Below are 17467 nucleotides of genomic sequence, written 5' to 3' on the forward strand. Positions count from 1 at the left end.
GCCGTTTTTGGAACTAGGGCTGAAACTTCTTGAAGGAATGACAGAAGACGAGGCTTGCTGTTATCTTGTTCGACTGCCAGTGATGCAAGTATAAACAAAAGGTGTCTTGCGAATCGTGGAATTGTACGTCGTCCGGAGGTGCAAATTCTTCCCAGTCAGCGGTGGCAAGAAAAACACGATCGATATGCCGGAATTGTGAGCCTATGTCTGCAGGTGCGTGTATCATCTGTGCGAAAAACATCTCATTAAGAATGCAGAGGAGCTGCATGTTTTCTCCTGTTATCAGCTGAAATCAGCAGTGCGTGCAAAAAATGTCACAATAATTAAGCCTGTCTCGCATTTCCTCGACTATTTTTGATCCTGACGCAATCCGCGACGCCTCACGATGATCTTGCGTGCAAATTTATTTTATGTGTGGGAGTTTAATTTAATTAAACAAGAATTTTAAACGTGTCACTCGTGTCAGTGTGCGATTCTCATCGCCCAGGGGTTGAATTTTAAATTAATTTGCTCCGAATAATCGTAGGTGCGCTGCGAATCGCAGCATCCGTGGATGCCACCCACATTGAAAAACCCAGACCGCTCCTATTTTTACGGCACCTTTTCTATTGTGCACTGCAGTATTTTTATTGTTTGCCCAAATGAATCAGCATCATTCAAAGTGTCTGCGGTTTTGTCATCTACCTAAAGCACACCGCCCTCTGCATATGTTGGTGTTGGTGAATTAAAAATTAAAATAACAACTCGCAGTCCGTCACTGGCCCGAGTCCAGTTCTTCCTTCTCGCTAGTTTTGCTATAATATTCATTGCGAATTTGATTTCTTTCAGGCCACCCGAGGAGGCTAACCTATGGGCGGGTGCACGTCTAAAAGGGCCGCTGCCGTCAAGGCCCAGCAGCAGTCCAACTGCAAGTCAGTCGCCTCCGCGAAACCCTCGAAGAAAAAGAAGAAGAAAAGCAAGGCGAAAATCTACAGCGCCTTTGCCAGTATGGAAAGTCTGTCCAATGAAATTCCTGTAAGTAATTTTTCATTTTTGTCTATTTTTCAGCCTATTAAATATATCACCCTCTTTGAATAAATTTAAAAAAAAAATGAAATATAAATAAACAGGAAAAGGTCTCACTAAATTTTAGTCTGGAGCTAAACATTAGACAAAAATTATTTAAGTTACTTAATTCAATATAACTTATTAAAAAAATTTGGTTTGTTTTAAAAATGATTAATTTTGACTACTTAGAATATGATAATTTAGAAAGCAACAAGTAATATTCATAATATGATAATTTAAATCTATTACTGTTTTTTTTTAAAGTCTAAGCAAATTTTTTACTTATGATAAACATTATTTTAATTGTAGTTTCAGTTTTTTGTAGTTGGTTAAGCGTTTAATTGAACCAAACATTTTGTGGTTCTAACCACTAATGCTCTAACTAAAATGATTTTAGTGAAATCCCAATGAATCCCACTGTATTTTGTATGAAACTTTTGAAACGCCCTTCAACATAATTTATTCATGTGAAAAATCATTTTAATCGCAAATTAATTCAAAATCAAGGTACTTTGGCTAAATGGACGCTCAAAAAATTCCTGTGGCCAAGGCAGTTTACTCTGTTTTCCTCCCAAAACTGGTTTTTGCATATTCCTATTATTACATAATAATTATTTGAAAGACCTCTAACAAAGTCAGGTGACTTTCCCACTCAGCAACCTGCTAGACAGGTTGAAACCTGGCGAAAAGGATCCCATATTTCACGCGAAACCCAAGGCCATTTTGAGTTCATTCAGAATTGCGAGGGAGTTCAATCGTTCGGATGCTGCAGTTTGGCACTCACTTGCCAAGTTTATATACCCGCAGACATGTTTGCTCTGCAGTTGCTTGAAATTCTAAAGTTGTACCAACTCGGGTATGTTCCCTTCAAGGCACATAAAGTATATATAATTCTTTAGTTCGCGAAAGCAAGTCGAGCTCCTTGCGGAAAAATTGCGAATTCAATCAACGTTGCCTCGCTGTTCTGCAAACCCGGCAGAATTTTCAAGGAGAGCTTTTTATTTATTTTAAAGTTGATACAGAAACTGAAACATTTGGACGTGAGTTGAAACAAATATAAAAATAAGGGAGCAAAGTTGATGCGAAATTTTGTTGTTTTCAACTTGAATGCCTGTTGAAGGAAAAAGTGACAGTACGTCAAGACCTTGTTTAGCGATGCCGCCGATCAAACTTGTGCACTTTTTACCTCACAGTCACAACAACACTCAAGTGCACGTAATCCCAAAGCCGTTTAGCTTACACGAGAGCAAGGCCGGAGGCAATTTTAACATAAATGAATCGGTATCAAATTTAGCTCACCTGCTGGGATGTCAAAATCTGTAACAATTTGTCTGCTTGTTTCTTATAAATTAAGAACGATTTGTTTGAATTACACAGGCGGTATATTATTTTTATTTTTCTTTAATTTTATTGTCCAGAGAAAACTTGATATCAAGGTAAATACAATTTGCCTCGTTATGCATAATATTGCAACTGGAAGAAGAAAAACTGCACGCTAAGACGTGTTGGCAAAATGTATTTAATAAGTTTAAAAAATAAAGTCTGGGAAAAATGCAAAATATTTAAAAATTAATTCACTTGGCTAATTAAAAGATTTAAATTAGAAATCACCCCCAATATTCAACAGTCTTGCTCATTTTTAATAATTTTAATAATACTTTTAAGAAACACATGGATATCTAAAAAAATCAAAACAAACGTAATTTTTAAGATTTTAAATTTTTAAATAAATGAAGAGTTAAAATGTTGATTTGTTTTTCATTTTAGCGCTTTCACCTTTTTTCCAGATTTTTAGATCTATTGATACATAATTTCATTTTAAACTAATTCAGGCTCTAATTTGTTATATTGAAAAATAAGGTAATGAGCTTTCATTGAAATTCGCTTTGCAGAAAATTTTCCCTAATGAGTTTCGCAAACGTTTGGCAGCACATCTGTCGTTTGACCTAAAATTCAAAACAATACCGTCTTGACGGCGCGCATGAAAATTCATATATCCGCCATAAATCCTCTCGTTTTACTGCCTGTGCTGTACAAACAGGCCGCCTTTTAAATTCTCGCCACGTATTTTAACATGCTAAACTCTCGTCAAGACCTCTCTTGTGAATCTTCCCGCCCTTCGCGGAACAGGCTTTCATCCCAGCATCAAACGGCGAGACGGTCCACGAACAAAACGCCTTCCGGCTTTCTTTTCTGTTTTGAAACTCTCGCACATGTTTGCGTCTTGTCCAAATAAGGACGGAAAGATCGCCGCCTTATTTGTAAATTCGCTCATTTCTAATGTATCAGCAAAGGTGGTGATACCACTCGCGTGTGTGCTCGCTCGCCAGCTCGACTCGCGGATTGAGTGTCTTGCAGTGTTTTCTCAGTGCTCGGTGAACTCGGTTGCGCAGTCCGCGTCTTTAATTCTCTCACGCCGTCAAGGTTTGCGATTTAATTTTCAAGTCGGCACAAAAATTAGCACCAAATCGCCCCACTCGTTTACACAACAGCACCCTCTGTAATCTCTCATCATTGACTATCGCACTAAATTAATACATAATTTGCTATTTTTTTAATTAAAATGTATTTAATTAATTTTTTCAGAAATTTTTTGTTTCTCGACAACTTCATTGAATTATTTACTGCAAAATATTGTTGGTTTTTTTATGTAAATAATCACATCCTTGTCATTTCCAAAGCTTTCTCATTTCGTTACTCCTCTCTTGAGAGATTGATCCAGTTCGGTTTGAACACAATAGTCACACCTGCGGTATTTAACTCTTACGACACGGCGTGCAGTGGCGACTGTCTGATCAATCTCTGGCGTTCGTATTAATTATTCAGTCACCCGACATCAGCCACGGAAGAACGTTGTCCGTCTGGCCATCAAAAGCTTATTTTCGGACACTTTTCCTCCCAGGTATTGATCTTGCATAAATGCACGTGTGACGTCAATTTTCTTGCCGAGCTTCTGCGGGAAAATCCTTCCCTAGAGGGCATTACTTTATGGTTATTTGGCCTAAAGTCATCCTATAAATTAATAATCAAATTCTATTTAGCTGAATGTTATTGAAAATATTTCAATTTTAACGTTTTTGTCTTGATATTTTTTTTTCCAAATTTGCAATTTGTTTTTAATTTATTCCATGAATTAGGAGTTTATCTTAAACAATTGTTTATTAATCCAATATTTTTCATTTATTTTTTACTTGAAATAAATAAAAATTAAATATTTTTAAAAAGTTTTATATTGCACAATTATTTTTTCTATTATTTACCATGGCCAATTTTAGCTATTTGGAGATTAATTTTGAAGCTGGAAAAGTGGCAAAATTTGGTATCATGTTAAATTTAAATTATGACTTCAATTATTTCATTATTTGAGAAGTGAGAATATCATTGTGAAACGTTTTTTGATATCATTTGAAAATATTAAAATTTGCACGTATTTTCGTCTACTTTAATATTTTGTACAAAAATTATGCAGATGTCCTTGATGAGCATTGATTTTACTGAAAATTATTATTACAAAATAAATTACAATTTTCGTTTCATAAATATTTTTATGTGATTTTTGAAAATTGTTCTTTTATCTCTCGAGTCGCGTGATTTTCCGCTTGGCCGCAGTCGTGTGGGCCCTTGCTAGATCGACTAATTACCCATTCACCCAACTACGTCTAATGTTATGTGCGAGGGGCGATTTGGTGCTGGTTACGTCACCGCCGCTCCAGAGTGAGCACCGAGCGACATGCATTCACATCTCCCGTCGCAAAATGCAGGCCGGAGCGCCGCCGCCACCGCCGATTCTGCGCCCTCGGCCCGCCCGCTATTGATCCACCTGGAGAGGGTTCTCCGGGGGGTCACGTGACAGTGCGCCGTCGATCGACTTAGCGAGGCGAAGATTCGCCAGTGCCGCTGCGAAATCGGCCCGCCGAAAAGACAACACCGAAACACCGCGATTCGCGACCGAATTACTCTCAGCTAATTACTCATGGACTACACAAGCGTGCTGCTGGCCACGGCGGCCGCAAACGTAAGTCAGCTGGCCCGCGTTCGGGCCTACCCCCAGCAAAAGTCACCCTCGGTGCGCCATTGTGCCACAGCCCTTCGTGCAATTGCAAAGGCGCAGTTCACGAATCACTGACGGGCTGACAAGAGCGAATTTTTCGGAATTTGCTCAATTTCCAGGGCAGACCTGCTGTAAGGGGAGGTATTTTGCAATTTTGGGGACGGTTTGTTTGTTTTGCAACTTTGATTCGGAAGCTATCGATCTGTTCACCATTTGTTTGTATATATGGATATCTGCTGGGTTATTTGACCTTTAATTATATTAATGCAGCAGTACCAAGGACAAGTTAACTGCAACAAATTTCAATTGAAAATTACAAGATACAATTCATTAAAAATCCTAGCTTATTTGCATTAGATATTATTTTAAAAACTATTAAGAAAATTCCATATTCTTAAAATTAACATTTATTTAATTATCTCTGAAAGCAGTTTGAATTTCATTAATTTTTTATTTTTGTTTTGGACATTTGTATAATTAACCGCTTTTTATAAATTAAAAAAAAATCGTACATAACTTTCTGATTTGCTAGAACCTGGAAGAACATCTTTCAGACCTGATGTAGATACATCAGCTGGTTTCGAAAAAGGTTCTTATTCCAAAAACATTGGTTTGATTCCTAATACTGTTTATTTAGTTGATTAGTTCTTCTGCGGAGAAATTACAAAAATAAGATTGATATTTTTTTAATCATTGAGAAGCTCTCGTCATAATGCACCCTTTTTCTTGAGCACTCAAGGACGTGATTAATATTTATAGTTATTTTACTTATATAAAAATTAAATCTTTTAGATCATCCTCATTAAATTATATTTTTTTAAATTTTTAAAATTAGCATTGAGCTCATATTTTTCATTTTATTCTCAAATATATGTTTTCTCAAATATGGCCTTGTTGATGTATTTTTAATTTACGATTCCAACACGTTTCGTCGGTAGAGACACTTAAAACGTGCTCGCCGATTTATTTCATGCGCTGCTACGCATTCAATACTCATCAAATCGCACTCCGTCGACCCATTTTCAGCACCAATCAAAGCCTCTGAGTCATTCATTGCGAGCACCACCATTGCTCTTTGTATCGCACACAGACAACTTGTCGCCTCGAACATTTACTAAGGGCAGGGCGGGCATTTCCATTTGATGCCCTTTGCCGCCGCCAAGGCGAATTGCCTCGCTCCGTTTACTCCCCAAAATCGATACCCAGCTCTAACACAAGAGCAGCCTTTAGTTTTTTTTCAGCCATTTTACTACAATTGAAATTTATTTGCAATTTTTTTTCTGTTTCAGGCCGATCGAGCTTGTAACGTTCCGCAATCTCGAAAAACTCCCTACAGCAGGGTGGCAAGCGCCGCGTCAATGCAGCTCACTGCGTTTGGCTTCAGGCGCCGCGCCGCGCCCGACATGGCGCCGGCTGCGCCGGTGTCCACCTCTTCATACCATTGCTCACCTCATCATGTGCCACCGACACCTCCCACAGAGCCGAAACCAAAGCCGTCACCCGTGGCCAACAGATTCGGATTCCAGCTTGGCCCGCGGGCCACTGCCGTCCTCAATAACATTAATGCACAGGTTAGAATTGGGACGGAAAGATATTTTCCTATTCTCTGCAGATGTGTTCATTATTGATTCCCATTCATAACTGGCTATGGTCCAAATCGTCAATTTTGCAGCTATTTTTTTATTAATACAAAGTACAGTGTCATTAGTGTGCATTCCAAATTATTTAAGTGATTTTTTTTTCTTTGGTTTAGTTTAAAATCATTGAAAAGGTCTGAAAGTTAATTAAATATTTGAGGTTGAAATTTACGATATTTAGTAAAGTTTTTACCCCACAATTTTAAAGCTGGTAATTTTTATTTATTGAAATTTTATTACCATTAAGATGACCTCAAGCAATGATGTATGCTAATTATATTTTGCAGTTTGAAATGTACACAATTGTTTGCAATTTTCATCTGTTTACTAATTCAGTATTGTTTTAGTCTCATTGGTCGATTTAAAAATGGTGGCAAAATCACAGCAGTTAAATGTGCTTTGTTTTGAGTTCTGATAAAAAGTTATCACACACATTCACTGATAAGTCAAATGCAAGGCGGACATGTAAATTTCAGCCAGTTTTCAATTTTTGAACCAACAATGCCAGTCAGAAGCAAAATTCCCAAAGTATGATTATTATGTATGAATTCTCCTAATAATTTTAATTTCTTTTGCAGATCGTAACAAATAACTCACCTTCCCGCATGGATGGCAACTGCAATCCTGTCCCCCATTCTCATTCACATTCGACGACAACCAACGCGAATTACGAGCCTGCACCTAAACTCGAGGAAAACAACAGGTCCACCCTGGCGGTGACCGCCACCAACCCACCGGCGCAGGTCAACAAAGTCAACAAATCCCCGCAGTCGTTGCTACCCAAACCGAAGGAGCACAAATCGCGACTGCCGGGCCCAAAGGCAACCTCCTCCAAAACCAAGCAGCAGCAAGGATTGAAACAACCCTCTGCTGGTAAGAAAAATGGAGCTAACATCGCAAAGCCTGTAGTGGCCAAGCCTGTGGTGCGGCCCCCGAACACTAAGTCAGCCAAAACCGAGGCCAACCAAATGATGGTCAACCAAAGCTCGGATTCGTCACCAGGTTCGGGAAAATCCCAATCCTCCGGCATTGGCACTTTGAGCGCCACTGACGACTCGCCCACTGACCTGAGGGAAAGATACGAGTTGAGGGCGCCGACTGCAATTTCAGAGGACTTCGATGAGGAGGAGAGAGAAGAAAAGGCCTGCATTGATGAAAACTTTTCAGAAAAAATGCCACCGGCTTACCCTATACCTGTGTGGACCGAAACGGCTGCTGACGAGGTTTCGTCCAGTGGCAGCTACAGCGAGGGCATCGAGGAGCAGCAGATTGAATTTCCAGACAACGTCACAGACAAGTCAGGAGACAGTTTGATCAGCAGCATTTCTAGCACCTCGTCTGAGCCAAACGGAAAGCAGAAGAAAAAGAAGTCTGGATCGAGTCTCTCGCAGTTGTCCAACGGCTCGGATGATAACTTCCTCATAGATGATGAAATTGCAGACCAGCCTGGGTTGACTTTTGATGACAACAATTACGATGATACGGATTATATAGTAGATGAGGGAGACTGCATTGATGGCGAGGAGGAAGAGGAAACTGAGGCCCAGTTTAACAAGGACGACACAACTTTCATGGGGGAGATTACTTTGAATGGAGAGGAGCAAACCTATAATATCGAAGAGTCGGTCACAAATGAAAATGAAAACACGCCTCCACAAGACTTGTCCACTTTGGTTCTGGACGCCCCTCCATCAATTCAAGGTAGACAGTTTTTGATATGTAATTTAAAATAATTATAAAAATTGTGAAATTCCTAGTTGGTTGCGAAGAAGGCGGTCGAGAAGCACAAGCTAGTCCTGTCCGTACTTTTAATTCAACACCACGCCGAATTCGCTCTAACTCAACTGGCACCCTGTCGCCCTGCGAAAGTATTACCTCTGATGATTTAATGCTGGATTTTGAAGATAGTGTTGCATCAAGGTGAATATTTGAATCAATCTAACTGATTTTTTTTTTTAATTTTATAAATTGCACTTGGAACTTAATATTAATACATTTTAAAATATTTATATTACTTTCATCATAAATTGCCAATAGAGTTCAATTAGGGGAAAATATCAAAACATTCAGTTTTGTCTCTGTTTGCAGTAATGGAATCAATTTTTTATTCTGATTTTTTCCTGATTTTTTTTTAGAAATGTCAGCATCAGCCGTCTAGCAGAAATGGGTTCGGGAATAACAGGCTCAGAAGAAATAATCAACAAGTGGAATGTGATGCTCGGATCTGTCACTAGTCTCAACAGCATTGGGTGAGTCTACAGTCTAGCAATTAGTCATATTGCGTTTTTAGTTGCTCCTCATTATTTATTTTCATTGTCTCTCTTGTGACATAAAAAAAAAACACCGTGCGAGCTCTAATTAGCTCGTAAAATGTGGTCGAGTACAATTTGCCACCAAGTCACGAAATGTAGAAAAAAAATTCGGAATAGCTCTCGACAGATGGAATACGCCTTCGTGAATTCCATTGCCGCAATCGGCGCGGGGAATCAAAATTTGTGTAGGCCGAGCGGCTGCAGTGAGGTCACAAAGCAGCAGCGTGCCAGTTCGCCTGCCTCTGCTCGCATGTGTGGCAGTGCATGTATGTGTCATCAAGCGCGGTTGTGCGAATAGCATTGTTGTCAGCCGTCGGCGATGGGAAATTCGTAAGTCTAGCATATTTTTTTTTCTACGAAAGCGTGAAAATTAACCGCTAACTAACCGCGGAAAGTCATTAAAACTGCATCCCAAACAATTCCCTTGAATAGCAAATCGGCGTACTGTTGATTGAGTCTCTGTTGAATTCATGGGCGCTGAAACCAATTTTTTCATATTGAATTTAGGCAAACAGTGCGTTTTTTTAATTGTTGCCAAATTCAAACGCCATGTGGCGAAGCACGAGTGGATTTCTCCAAGGCTGACTTCTTGCGGAGAGTGAAAGCTATTTATTATTGAGACTCACTCGGCAAAACGCAGTGGATCACGGTTGCTCGTCCATTGCGCTTGAAATCAGAAAGTATGGAAGTGAAGATCAGATTATGAAATTCAATTTGTTTTGTGAACTTCCTTATTTAGCTGAAATCACGGAAATATACTTGATTGCAGAAAATATGAATTGGGCTCGCCACGGTTATTTTCAAATTTTATTCAAATTTGCGTAAAGAAATCTGAGATTGAGACTATTGTAAAAGAGCAACTGTGGAAAAAAATAAATGTTTTTATTAACATAAATGACACGACTTCTCTCTTAATGATCATCATCAAATTTGTATTAACCTACTTAAAAAATTTTATTGATGTTATTATAGTAAAGAAAGCAAAATATTACAATTTTATTAAACTTTATATTTCATATTTGTTTGAAGAAGTTGACACTCAAGGAGATGATCATGGAAATGAAGAAAATCGTTATTATATTTAGTATAGTTTAAATTTTTTTTGCAATATTTCCACTAAAAAACTAAAAATTTATTGCCATAATAAAATGCTGTCATTTTTGGAAAATAAAATTCTTATTCAAATTCACAAAATTCCTGGAATATTTGTGCGAAATACAACGAGCCATATCCATACAACACTTGGCCCAAGTCAAAACTCGAGAGAAGGTCGGCCATGTGTTCAGTGTGGGAAAAGAGCGTGTTTATGGTCGCTCGCTTTTTTTCAACACAACACGGCGTGCGCGGGTAGAAGGGGTCTCGCGTCCGAGAGAGCAAAATTCACTCGATGCACTTAGAGCAGTCGCGGGCGAGCCGTAGCCGTAGAAGTGTCGTTTCTCGCGGTGCATGGGCAGCAGACCTCCACAGTGGCTTCCAGCGGTAGAGGGATACCCAGAAGGGTGCCACCTCCCAACGGGGTGGTCAATGGCGCCAGACTGCAGTCCAGCCTCCCCCGGTAAAAATTACATAAAAAAATTGTTTGACGCCTTCAAATCCTTCCACTGGCAATGAGTTTATATATGGCTTCTGATATGTCCTTGTCTCTGGGGCTGTTGTAAGTTAGCTGACAAGAAAGGGAGAAAAAAATGATTGACTATGGAAAATATCAATTTTTGGATTTTAGTACGACAAATAATTTGTTCCGTTTATCTCTTCATATAGATTAAAATTCGCATATATTTAAATTCTTATTAATCATATTATTCCAGATTAGCTTGGTTGATTTTAAGATGAAAACCGCCTTTTATCTCCGAATCTGATTAAAATTGTTTTAATTTCCGCTAAATTGCTTGATTCACTCTCGACTGTTTTGCAACGCGATCAAACGAATGACTCATTCCTCTGTCAGCACAGCACTCGGTTCTAAATCGATTCTGTCACTGATAGGCCGCCTATCTCCGCATCTGACGCGCGTTCCTTGTCGATAAGGTCTCTTGACTCCGCGAAAAAGTCTCGTTTTAATTACCAAGCGCACTTCATAAATTTATCCTGGGAGAAATCATTTATTCAGCCGTCAGCATTCTTTGTTGGAAACAAATTGTGGGAGGATTTAACTGTTATACACTCGGTTGAGGTCGCACGCCTGCCACTTTTGCAGTGGGCGGCGAATGCAATTGCTCCAACTGTCCGGACTGACAGTAAACGATACGCGCAATAAACAGGCTGGTAAACAAAGTGGAGCATTTGGGCGATTGTTCGCCCTCTCAGCAAACCAACTTGGCCAATCACTTCGGTGCTAATCGCATTATTGTTCGACGTTTTTCCGCGGCCGCAAATAATCTTGACCCAAGGCTGCGGTTCTTTTGTCCAAAGCTATAAATATTAGTTTCAAGTTCAAAAATATCATAGAGATAATTTATTATTTACAATAAAAAAAAATCTCACTAATTATTAATATAAATTCATAAATAGATACAAAATTTTCATATGAAGCAATTATTTAAGATATATTTCATATTTCATATATTTATTATTATTTAGTCAACTTTAGACATTAAACAAGTCTGAGATTTATTTAAGACGTTTATTATCTAATTTTCAAGAATTTGGGTAACTTGACTAAAAAATTAAAGCCGAGATTTTTTCTTATAAATGACCACTTTTTTTGTTTCATTCAAACAGAGCGCACCAAAATATAATGAGGCTCTGGCAATTGTGAAAATTACCGGACTCAACACGCAATTTTCCTAATTTTGAGGTGTGCGCGGGCCGTAAATTTTGAGAGCATTAGCGTAGCAGCAGGAAAGAATTTTAATCTGCAGCCAGGGAAATTATTCTGGCGGCACCAGCAGTAAAAAGGCTGCAGGTGCACAGGCGGTAGCTTCTTGCTCAGCGGAGCGCGGTGGGTTTTTGTGCCTTTGTCTCGCACTCTGCTCGTTCGTCATCATCCTTGGCTCGTTTCTTCCTCTTTTCTCTTCTCGCGATTAGTTAGAGAGGAGGTCGTGCACCGGTTCAAAGTTCACAACTCAACACGCGCGAATCGACTGACAATTTCATTATATAAAATTATCGACTCGCTTTCCACGCAAAGATTTGATGATTCCGTTGCATCCTGTTCTCCAGCAGGCAGATGCAAAAACTGATTGCAGGAAGTTGGCCTTGAAAATTTACTCTGGCATTTCCTTAATTAAAAGTGCACGCAACTTTCAAGAAAATCTTCGGCATTCATTAAAACTAATAATAAAAGCACGTTAAAGTTTTTTATTCTCTCCATGAGAGCAGATTAATTTTTGAATGGATAAAAAACATCTTAAAACTTGAATAAAATTTTTCAACCAAGTTATGAAAACCGGAATCTGAAACATACTACACTGGACAAGTTTGTTGTTTTGAATCGTTTCAATTTCTCGCAGCCTCATTTTCTCACCACATCACGTTGACCGCGTCATATATGAAATTGATAATTTTCGCCTGCGGTTTTTTATTCAGCTTGCTCGCGGCAATTTTTTTTACTTGTGCCTTCACCACGCAAAACCACTGCCGTGAGAAATCAATGGCTGCGTTCTCCCCGGTCGTTGTCGCATCCTTGTTGTGGTGGATCAAATAATAAGAAATTTGTCAGCTGTTATTTTTTAAAAATATTCCCCAATCATGGAAGGATGGGAGATAGTTAAATGTCCATTCATGTGCAGAATATTGAATTAAGTTTTAATTCATTCATTTTTATTGTAAAATCCCCTAAATTTTCTTTTATGGTGTTGTTGCCTCTTAATTTTTTTGAAGTTAATTTTTTTGTTTCCGAAAATTTGCAGATGTGGCGGGCAGCCAGTGGCGCACCAGCAGACGCCGCCGTCGCTGCGGTCGAGGGCGTCCAGCAACTCGGAGGTTGGCCGGCAATCTTACAACTCACCCCTGAGGCCGCCTCGCTCATCAGTGAGCTCAATCGATGGCGAATGGATGGCCGGCCAAAATATCCTTCAGGACATCCTCTCCCTCAAGACTGGTTTACTTAAGCTGAAGCGCACCCTGCAAGACGCGGATGTCAGAAATCCCTTTGACTCCTCACTAAGTGTAAGTTTATTAAGATCTTTTTTTAACTCTATATTTCATATTTTTGTTTCTTCCAGATAAGTGGCATGTACTACAATTTGGCCAACAGCGATGGCTTTGACAAGGAGGAGCATCATGTGAATGGCACTGCCGAGGAGGAGAATGTAGATCTCAGGCGCCAAGTAAGTTTCTGAATTATTATTATTGTTGTTTATTCTACTCAAGTCGTATGAATATAAATTAAAAACCTTATTAATTGTGGAATAAACATGTTAACAATGTTTTTTATTAAAGATTTTTGTTTGAATCTTTGCAGGTCATTTTCTTAAAACAGCAGCTTACCGAGAAAGACAGGACTATTTCCCTATTGCAACAGCAAATGACAAAATACAGTGGAGTCGAGGGCGCTCCAGACAATGCAGCTGAGAAGGCAAATGTTGCCACTCAAACTGAAAGGGTGTGTACATTAAATATTTAATACTTATTATTCATCTAAAACTTATCTCGTTGATTTTTTCCTTTTAGATTCGACCCGTCTCCATGGGCTCAACAATGTCACACAGCACCCCTGTTGATGGAAGTGGCCCCCTAGTCAGGTAATTAAATTTTCAAGACGCTTGACAAAATTTACATAATGCATTAACCCAGTATGTAAACAAAAAAACTAACCTGCGATTTTCCCTCCATTTTGCTGCTGATTGAAGCTTCAGGATAGGACAGGTACGCAATACAGACGCCATTCTAGGAATGGCAGCTCTCACTGGAGTGCATGTTTTGTTGTGGGCTCATCTAACCTATTAAATCACTCATTTGACAAATCGAGCATTAGGTACATTCCTTTTCAAGAGCCCATCAAACACTTTTTTTCTTGATACTTCTTGTAAAAAGATTCTGATTGAATAATTTTTAACCGCTGCATTTTGATTAACGGTGACAAAGCAGACCTATAGGGTAAGTTTTAAAAGCTGCACTGTTTTTTTTAATTGGTCTGCTTTTTCCTTTTGCAAAAGTATCGCTCTGCTTCACTCTCTGCTTTTGGCCAGATTACGCAGCTAAATACATAATTTATTTCAAATGGCAAATTTCTCAGTGAACTATCATGCTATATCTATCTATGACTGTTTTATTAATTTTGCAGACAGCTCTAGAAAAGTAGAAAAACCTTTTTTATTTTCCATTCCGTCCATTTATCAACGTCTGTCATCACATTATTTTTTCCTCACTCAAACACACTCCGCAACTTTAGGTGTAAATATTTGTAATGCACATTTCAAAGTCCTTTTCGTTTTGATTAATGTCAATTAAATTTCAGCACTTCGACTGAGAACCTCAAACAGGAGAAGTTGGCGTTTGACGGCCCAAAGCTGCAGAAGCCGATTCTTGCCCTCAACAATAACGACAACGTAAAAAGCGCATCAAATGAGATGCTTCTTCGAACCTCTAGTAGCAGCATTCCAATACCAAAATCCATTCCCCAGAGAAAAGTCAACTTGTGACCCTGCACATGGCATTTTATAAAATTGTCCGATCTGTTGATTGTGGTGCTGAGCAGGGAATAAATTGCAACGTGTGATTAGTCAGAGGAAAGTTTAAAGAAACCAGACGCACCTCTCTTTGCTATTGCACACACATCTCAAGGATAAAATGAAATATTTATTTAGTTTGCTGCAAGATAAGGCCTCGAAATGTGATGAAAAGTTTACGAATTTAATTTCGAATTTTCTTAAGCGTGGAAAGAGAGTTATCATGGGTGCTGTAAATCATTTAGTAAATCTTTCATGTATTAGGATCATAATATTTGTTTTACTAAAATGATATGGTTAATTTGCTATTTGGCTAACTTGGTTTTAACTTTTAGGACAGAATGTTGGTACTTTCGACTCTCTTTCCTTCCCTTGAAGAAATTATATTTGATATTTCAGCCCTATTACAAACGGCTGTACTTAATTCCGGTAATAATTTTGATTGAAAATTTATTTTAACTTGAGACCATTCCACTTTGATCTTCCAGTATTGATTATCCATTTTACCGCTACTTTAGATTCAATGTATAATTTATCTATAACGATCATGAATAATTCTCTTGCAAAATGAGATTCCTTCAAGATAATAAAACTTAAATCTAGAAATGTAACAAAATACGAAATCCAAGTGTAGATGAAGTGTTCGGAAAGTGAATGTTGAATTTTTATTTGTAACGTGACGTGACCAATCCTAATTATTTTTTAACTCGCACAATGATTGTTTTAATTTTGCATGGGCTGTGAGCCAGTAAGTAACATTATTAACTTATTGTTGAGAGGATCAGTTCAATGGTTTCCCTCTAGTCACACCTGATTTCTAATAAGAAAAATGTCATGCGAATTATGTTATATTCGTTCATATGAAAACTGAGTTGGACCACTTGATCTTTTTGATAATTTTCAATCAAACAGTATTTTTATTGACCACTTCTGTTCATCTTACTGATATAACTAAAATAACGTTGTAGTGTGAAAATGTGCCCCTGTTGATTTTTAAACCTACACAATGTTGATTGAGAGAATCTGAATAAAAACTGGTATTTCATTAAATAATAATTAGCTAGCTTTTATTTTCTTCGTAAATACTTTGAGTATGGTAATTTCTTCAGGGATGATTAATTTTTAGATATGGTTACAAGTATCAATGAGATAGAGTTAATCTGTAAGCATTAATTATAATTGTTTAAAGGGCAATGAAGAGAACACAAGAACATTGGAATAGAGTAAAGACAGGATGAGCAAGGGTATAACTCTTTCAGTCAGCAATGGCAGGCAGAGAATTTTTGTCTAGTCCATCAAAATAGGGGTGCTTGACAGCCTCTTTAGCAGACATCCTCTCAGCAGGGTGGTAAATGAGCATTTTCTAATTGTAAGATATTTGTTTAAATAAGAAAAATCCTTAGAAAATAAGCTGGCGGAGAAATTACCTGCATAATATCCAATCCATTGTGATCAAGGGTCGGGACAGCAGATTTCAGGTTGTTCTGGTGCCACTGAGGGAAAGAATCCTTATAATCAGGCAGCTCACTGACACCTGGCCAAATTTCTTCCGTCGGAGTTTGTAGAATCCTACATTTTATTTTCATTATTGAATAAAATTGATCAGATGTTTGTTACCTAAAGATGCGGAAAATTTGGTCAATCTCTGAGTCACCTTGGAAGAGTGGACGTTTGTTCACCATCTCGGCAAAAATACATGCTATAGACCAAATGTCCACCGGGCAGGAGTATCTCTGGCTGCCAAGCAAAATTTCTGGAGCCCTGTACCACAGAGTAACAACCTCGTGAGTGTATGCCCTGAGTGGAACTCCAAAAGCTCGTCCCAGCCCAAAGTCGGCAATCTTGACGATCCGTCCATCGTGGCTGACCAGCAGGTTCTGGGGCTTCAGATCTCTGTGCAATACTCTCCTCTTGTGACAGAAGAGCATAGCAACAAGCATCTGCAAAGGTTCACTTTTTAGATAAAATTTCTTGGCTTAATTCTGCACGTTGATTCTTAACCTGGTACAGAAAAGATTTGATTTTGGCAGAGGTCATTTCTTTCGTGTCAACGTATTTTCGCAAATCCATGCTCATGTGTTCAAAAACCAGGTGAAGCAACGATTCCTCCATGAGAACATCATGCAATCTAGGTAAAAGAGACAATTATTTCCTTTCGCAAACACTATAAAATCATAATTACGTCACAATATAGGGATGCACAAGTTCTTTTAACAAAGAAATTTCCCTGATGGCGGTGGCCGGCAGACCTTCGTCGTCACCTTCCGACCTTATTTTCTTCAAGGCCACAATTTCATTTGTCAGCTTGTTTTTGGCCTTGTACACCACCCCATAAGTTCCTAGAACAATTCATCAGAACCTCAATTGAAAAGTGACAATAAATAAACCTTCTCCAAGTTTTTCAAGCCTGACGTAGTTCTCCATCACCTGTTACAAACAAATGGCTCCGCTGAAACGAAAAAGTCCTGTCAAATCAGAGGCTGTTAAAACGCTGTAAACGAAATTTTGGGCATTTTGAAGGCCAAAACTCCAGCGGAAAAGATTAAGTAGTTCACATTTTATATAATTTTTGACCTTACCGTCCAGACTAGCCTCAAAATCTGCAAAATTCACTGCAGATCGCAGTGGACAGCCTTTGATCTCACAAACCAGACGAACAGACCAAGGTTCGCGCTAAAATTTGAATCAGCAGTCGGATTCGCGGCTTCAACACGCGGGTAAAGTGTCAGAACTAGAAAAAGCCAATAAGAGCGCGAGATTCAAGCCGAAATTGATTCCTCTTGGCTGAATTTGACCAATGGGATTTAA

The 17467-nt window shown here is 38.6% G+C and overlaps 2 protein-coding genes across 5 annotated transcripts; one reads left to right on the top strand and one right to left on the bottom strand.

The window, feature by feature from the left end:
* The first annotated feature begins 32 nt into the window (after positions 1 to 32).
* Positions 33 to 15710, top strand: LOC132193155 (uncharacterized). 4 transcript variants are annotated; one of them, XR_009441411.1, is made up of 12 exons: positions 33 to 213; positions 829 to 1014; positions 6388 to 6669; positions 7314 to 8436; positions 8493 to 8655; positions 8871 to 8984; positions 12899 to 13157; positions 13214 to 13318; positions 13453 to 13593; positions 13662 to 13732; positions 13785 to 13856; positions 14449 to 14514. XR_009441411.1 is itself a non-coding variant. In XM_059613596.1 (12 exons), the coding sequence occupies exons 2-12, from the start codon at positions 850 to 852 to the stop codon at positions 14458 to 14460; spliced, it is 2451 nt and encodes an 816-aa protein (XP_059469579.1). In that variant the 5' UTR covers positions 33 to 213; positions 829 to 849; the 3' UTR covers positions 14461 to 14596. The 4 variants fall into 4 exon arrangements, 3 of the variants coding, with proteins under 3 accessions (XP_059469579.1, XP_059469577.1, XP_059469578.1); XM_059613596.1 differs by having other exon boundaries at positions 13841 to 13856; positions 14449 to 14596; XM_059613594.1 differs by lacking the exon at positions 13785 to 13856 and having other exon boundaries at positions 35 to 213; positions 14449 to 15710.
* On the bottom strand, positions 15700 to 17337 carry LOC132193158 (cyclin-dependent kinase 1-like). Its single transcript, XM_059613601.1, has 7 exons — positions 17239 to 17337; positions 17047 to 17108; positions 16842 to 16998; positions 16661 to 16787; positions 16277 to 16599; positions 16087 to 16228; positions 15700 to 16022 (listed from the first exon to the last, which is right to left on the bottom strand). Exons 2-7 carry the CDS (start codon positions 17081 to 17083, stop codon positions 15915 to 15917), a joined length of 894 nt encoding a protein of 297 aa, XP_059469584.1. The 5' UTR covers positions 17084 to 17108; positions 17239 to 17337; the 3' UTR covers positions 15700 to 15914.
* Positions 17338 to 17467: the final 130 nt, after the last annotated feature.

This window comes from Neocloeon triangulifer, unplaced genomic scaffold, assembly GCF_031216515.1.
Source record: "Neocloeon triangulifer isolate White Clay Creek 2 clone unplaced genomic scaffold, ASM3121651v1 ptg000003l, whole genome shotgun sequence".
NCBI classification, from domain to species: domain Eukaryota; kingdom Metazoa; phylum Arthropoda; class Insecta; order Ephemeroptera; family Baetidae; genus Neocloeon; species Neocloeon triangulifer.

Coding starts and splice junctions, on each gene's coding strand:
- LOC132193155 (XM_059613594.1), top strand. CDS start 850: ATGGGCGGGTGCACGTCTAAAAGGGCCGCTGCCGTCAAGGCCCAGCAG. Junction 8,437..8,492: donor CGCCCCTCCATCAATTCAAG/GTAGACAGTTTT, acceptor TGAAATTCCTAG/TTGGTTGCGAAGAAGGCGGT. Junction 8,656..8,870: donor GAAGATAGTGTTGCATCAAG/GTGAATATTTGA, acceptor ATTTTTTTTTAG/AAATGTCAGCATCAGCCGTC.
- LOC132193158 (XM_059613601.1), bottom strand. CDS start 17,083: ATGGAGAACTACGTCAGGCTTGAAAAACTTGGAGAAG. Junction 16,229..16,276: donor CAAATTTTCCGCATCTTTAG/GTAACAAACATC, acceptor AATAAAATGTAG/GATTCTACAAACTCCGACGG. Junction 16,023..16,086: donor ATGGATTGGATATTATGCAG/GTAATTTCTCCG, acceptor TCTTACAATTAG/AAAATGCTCATTTACCACCC.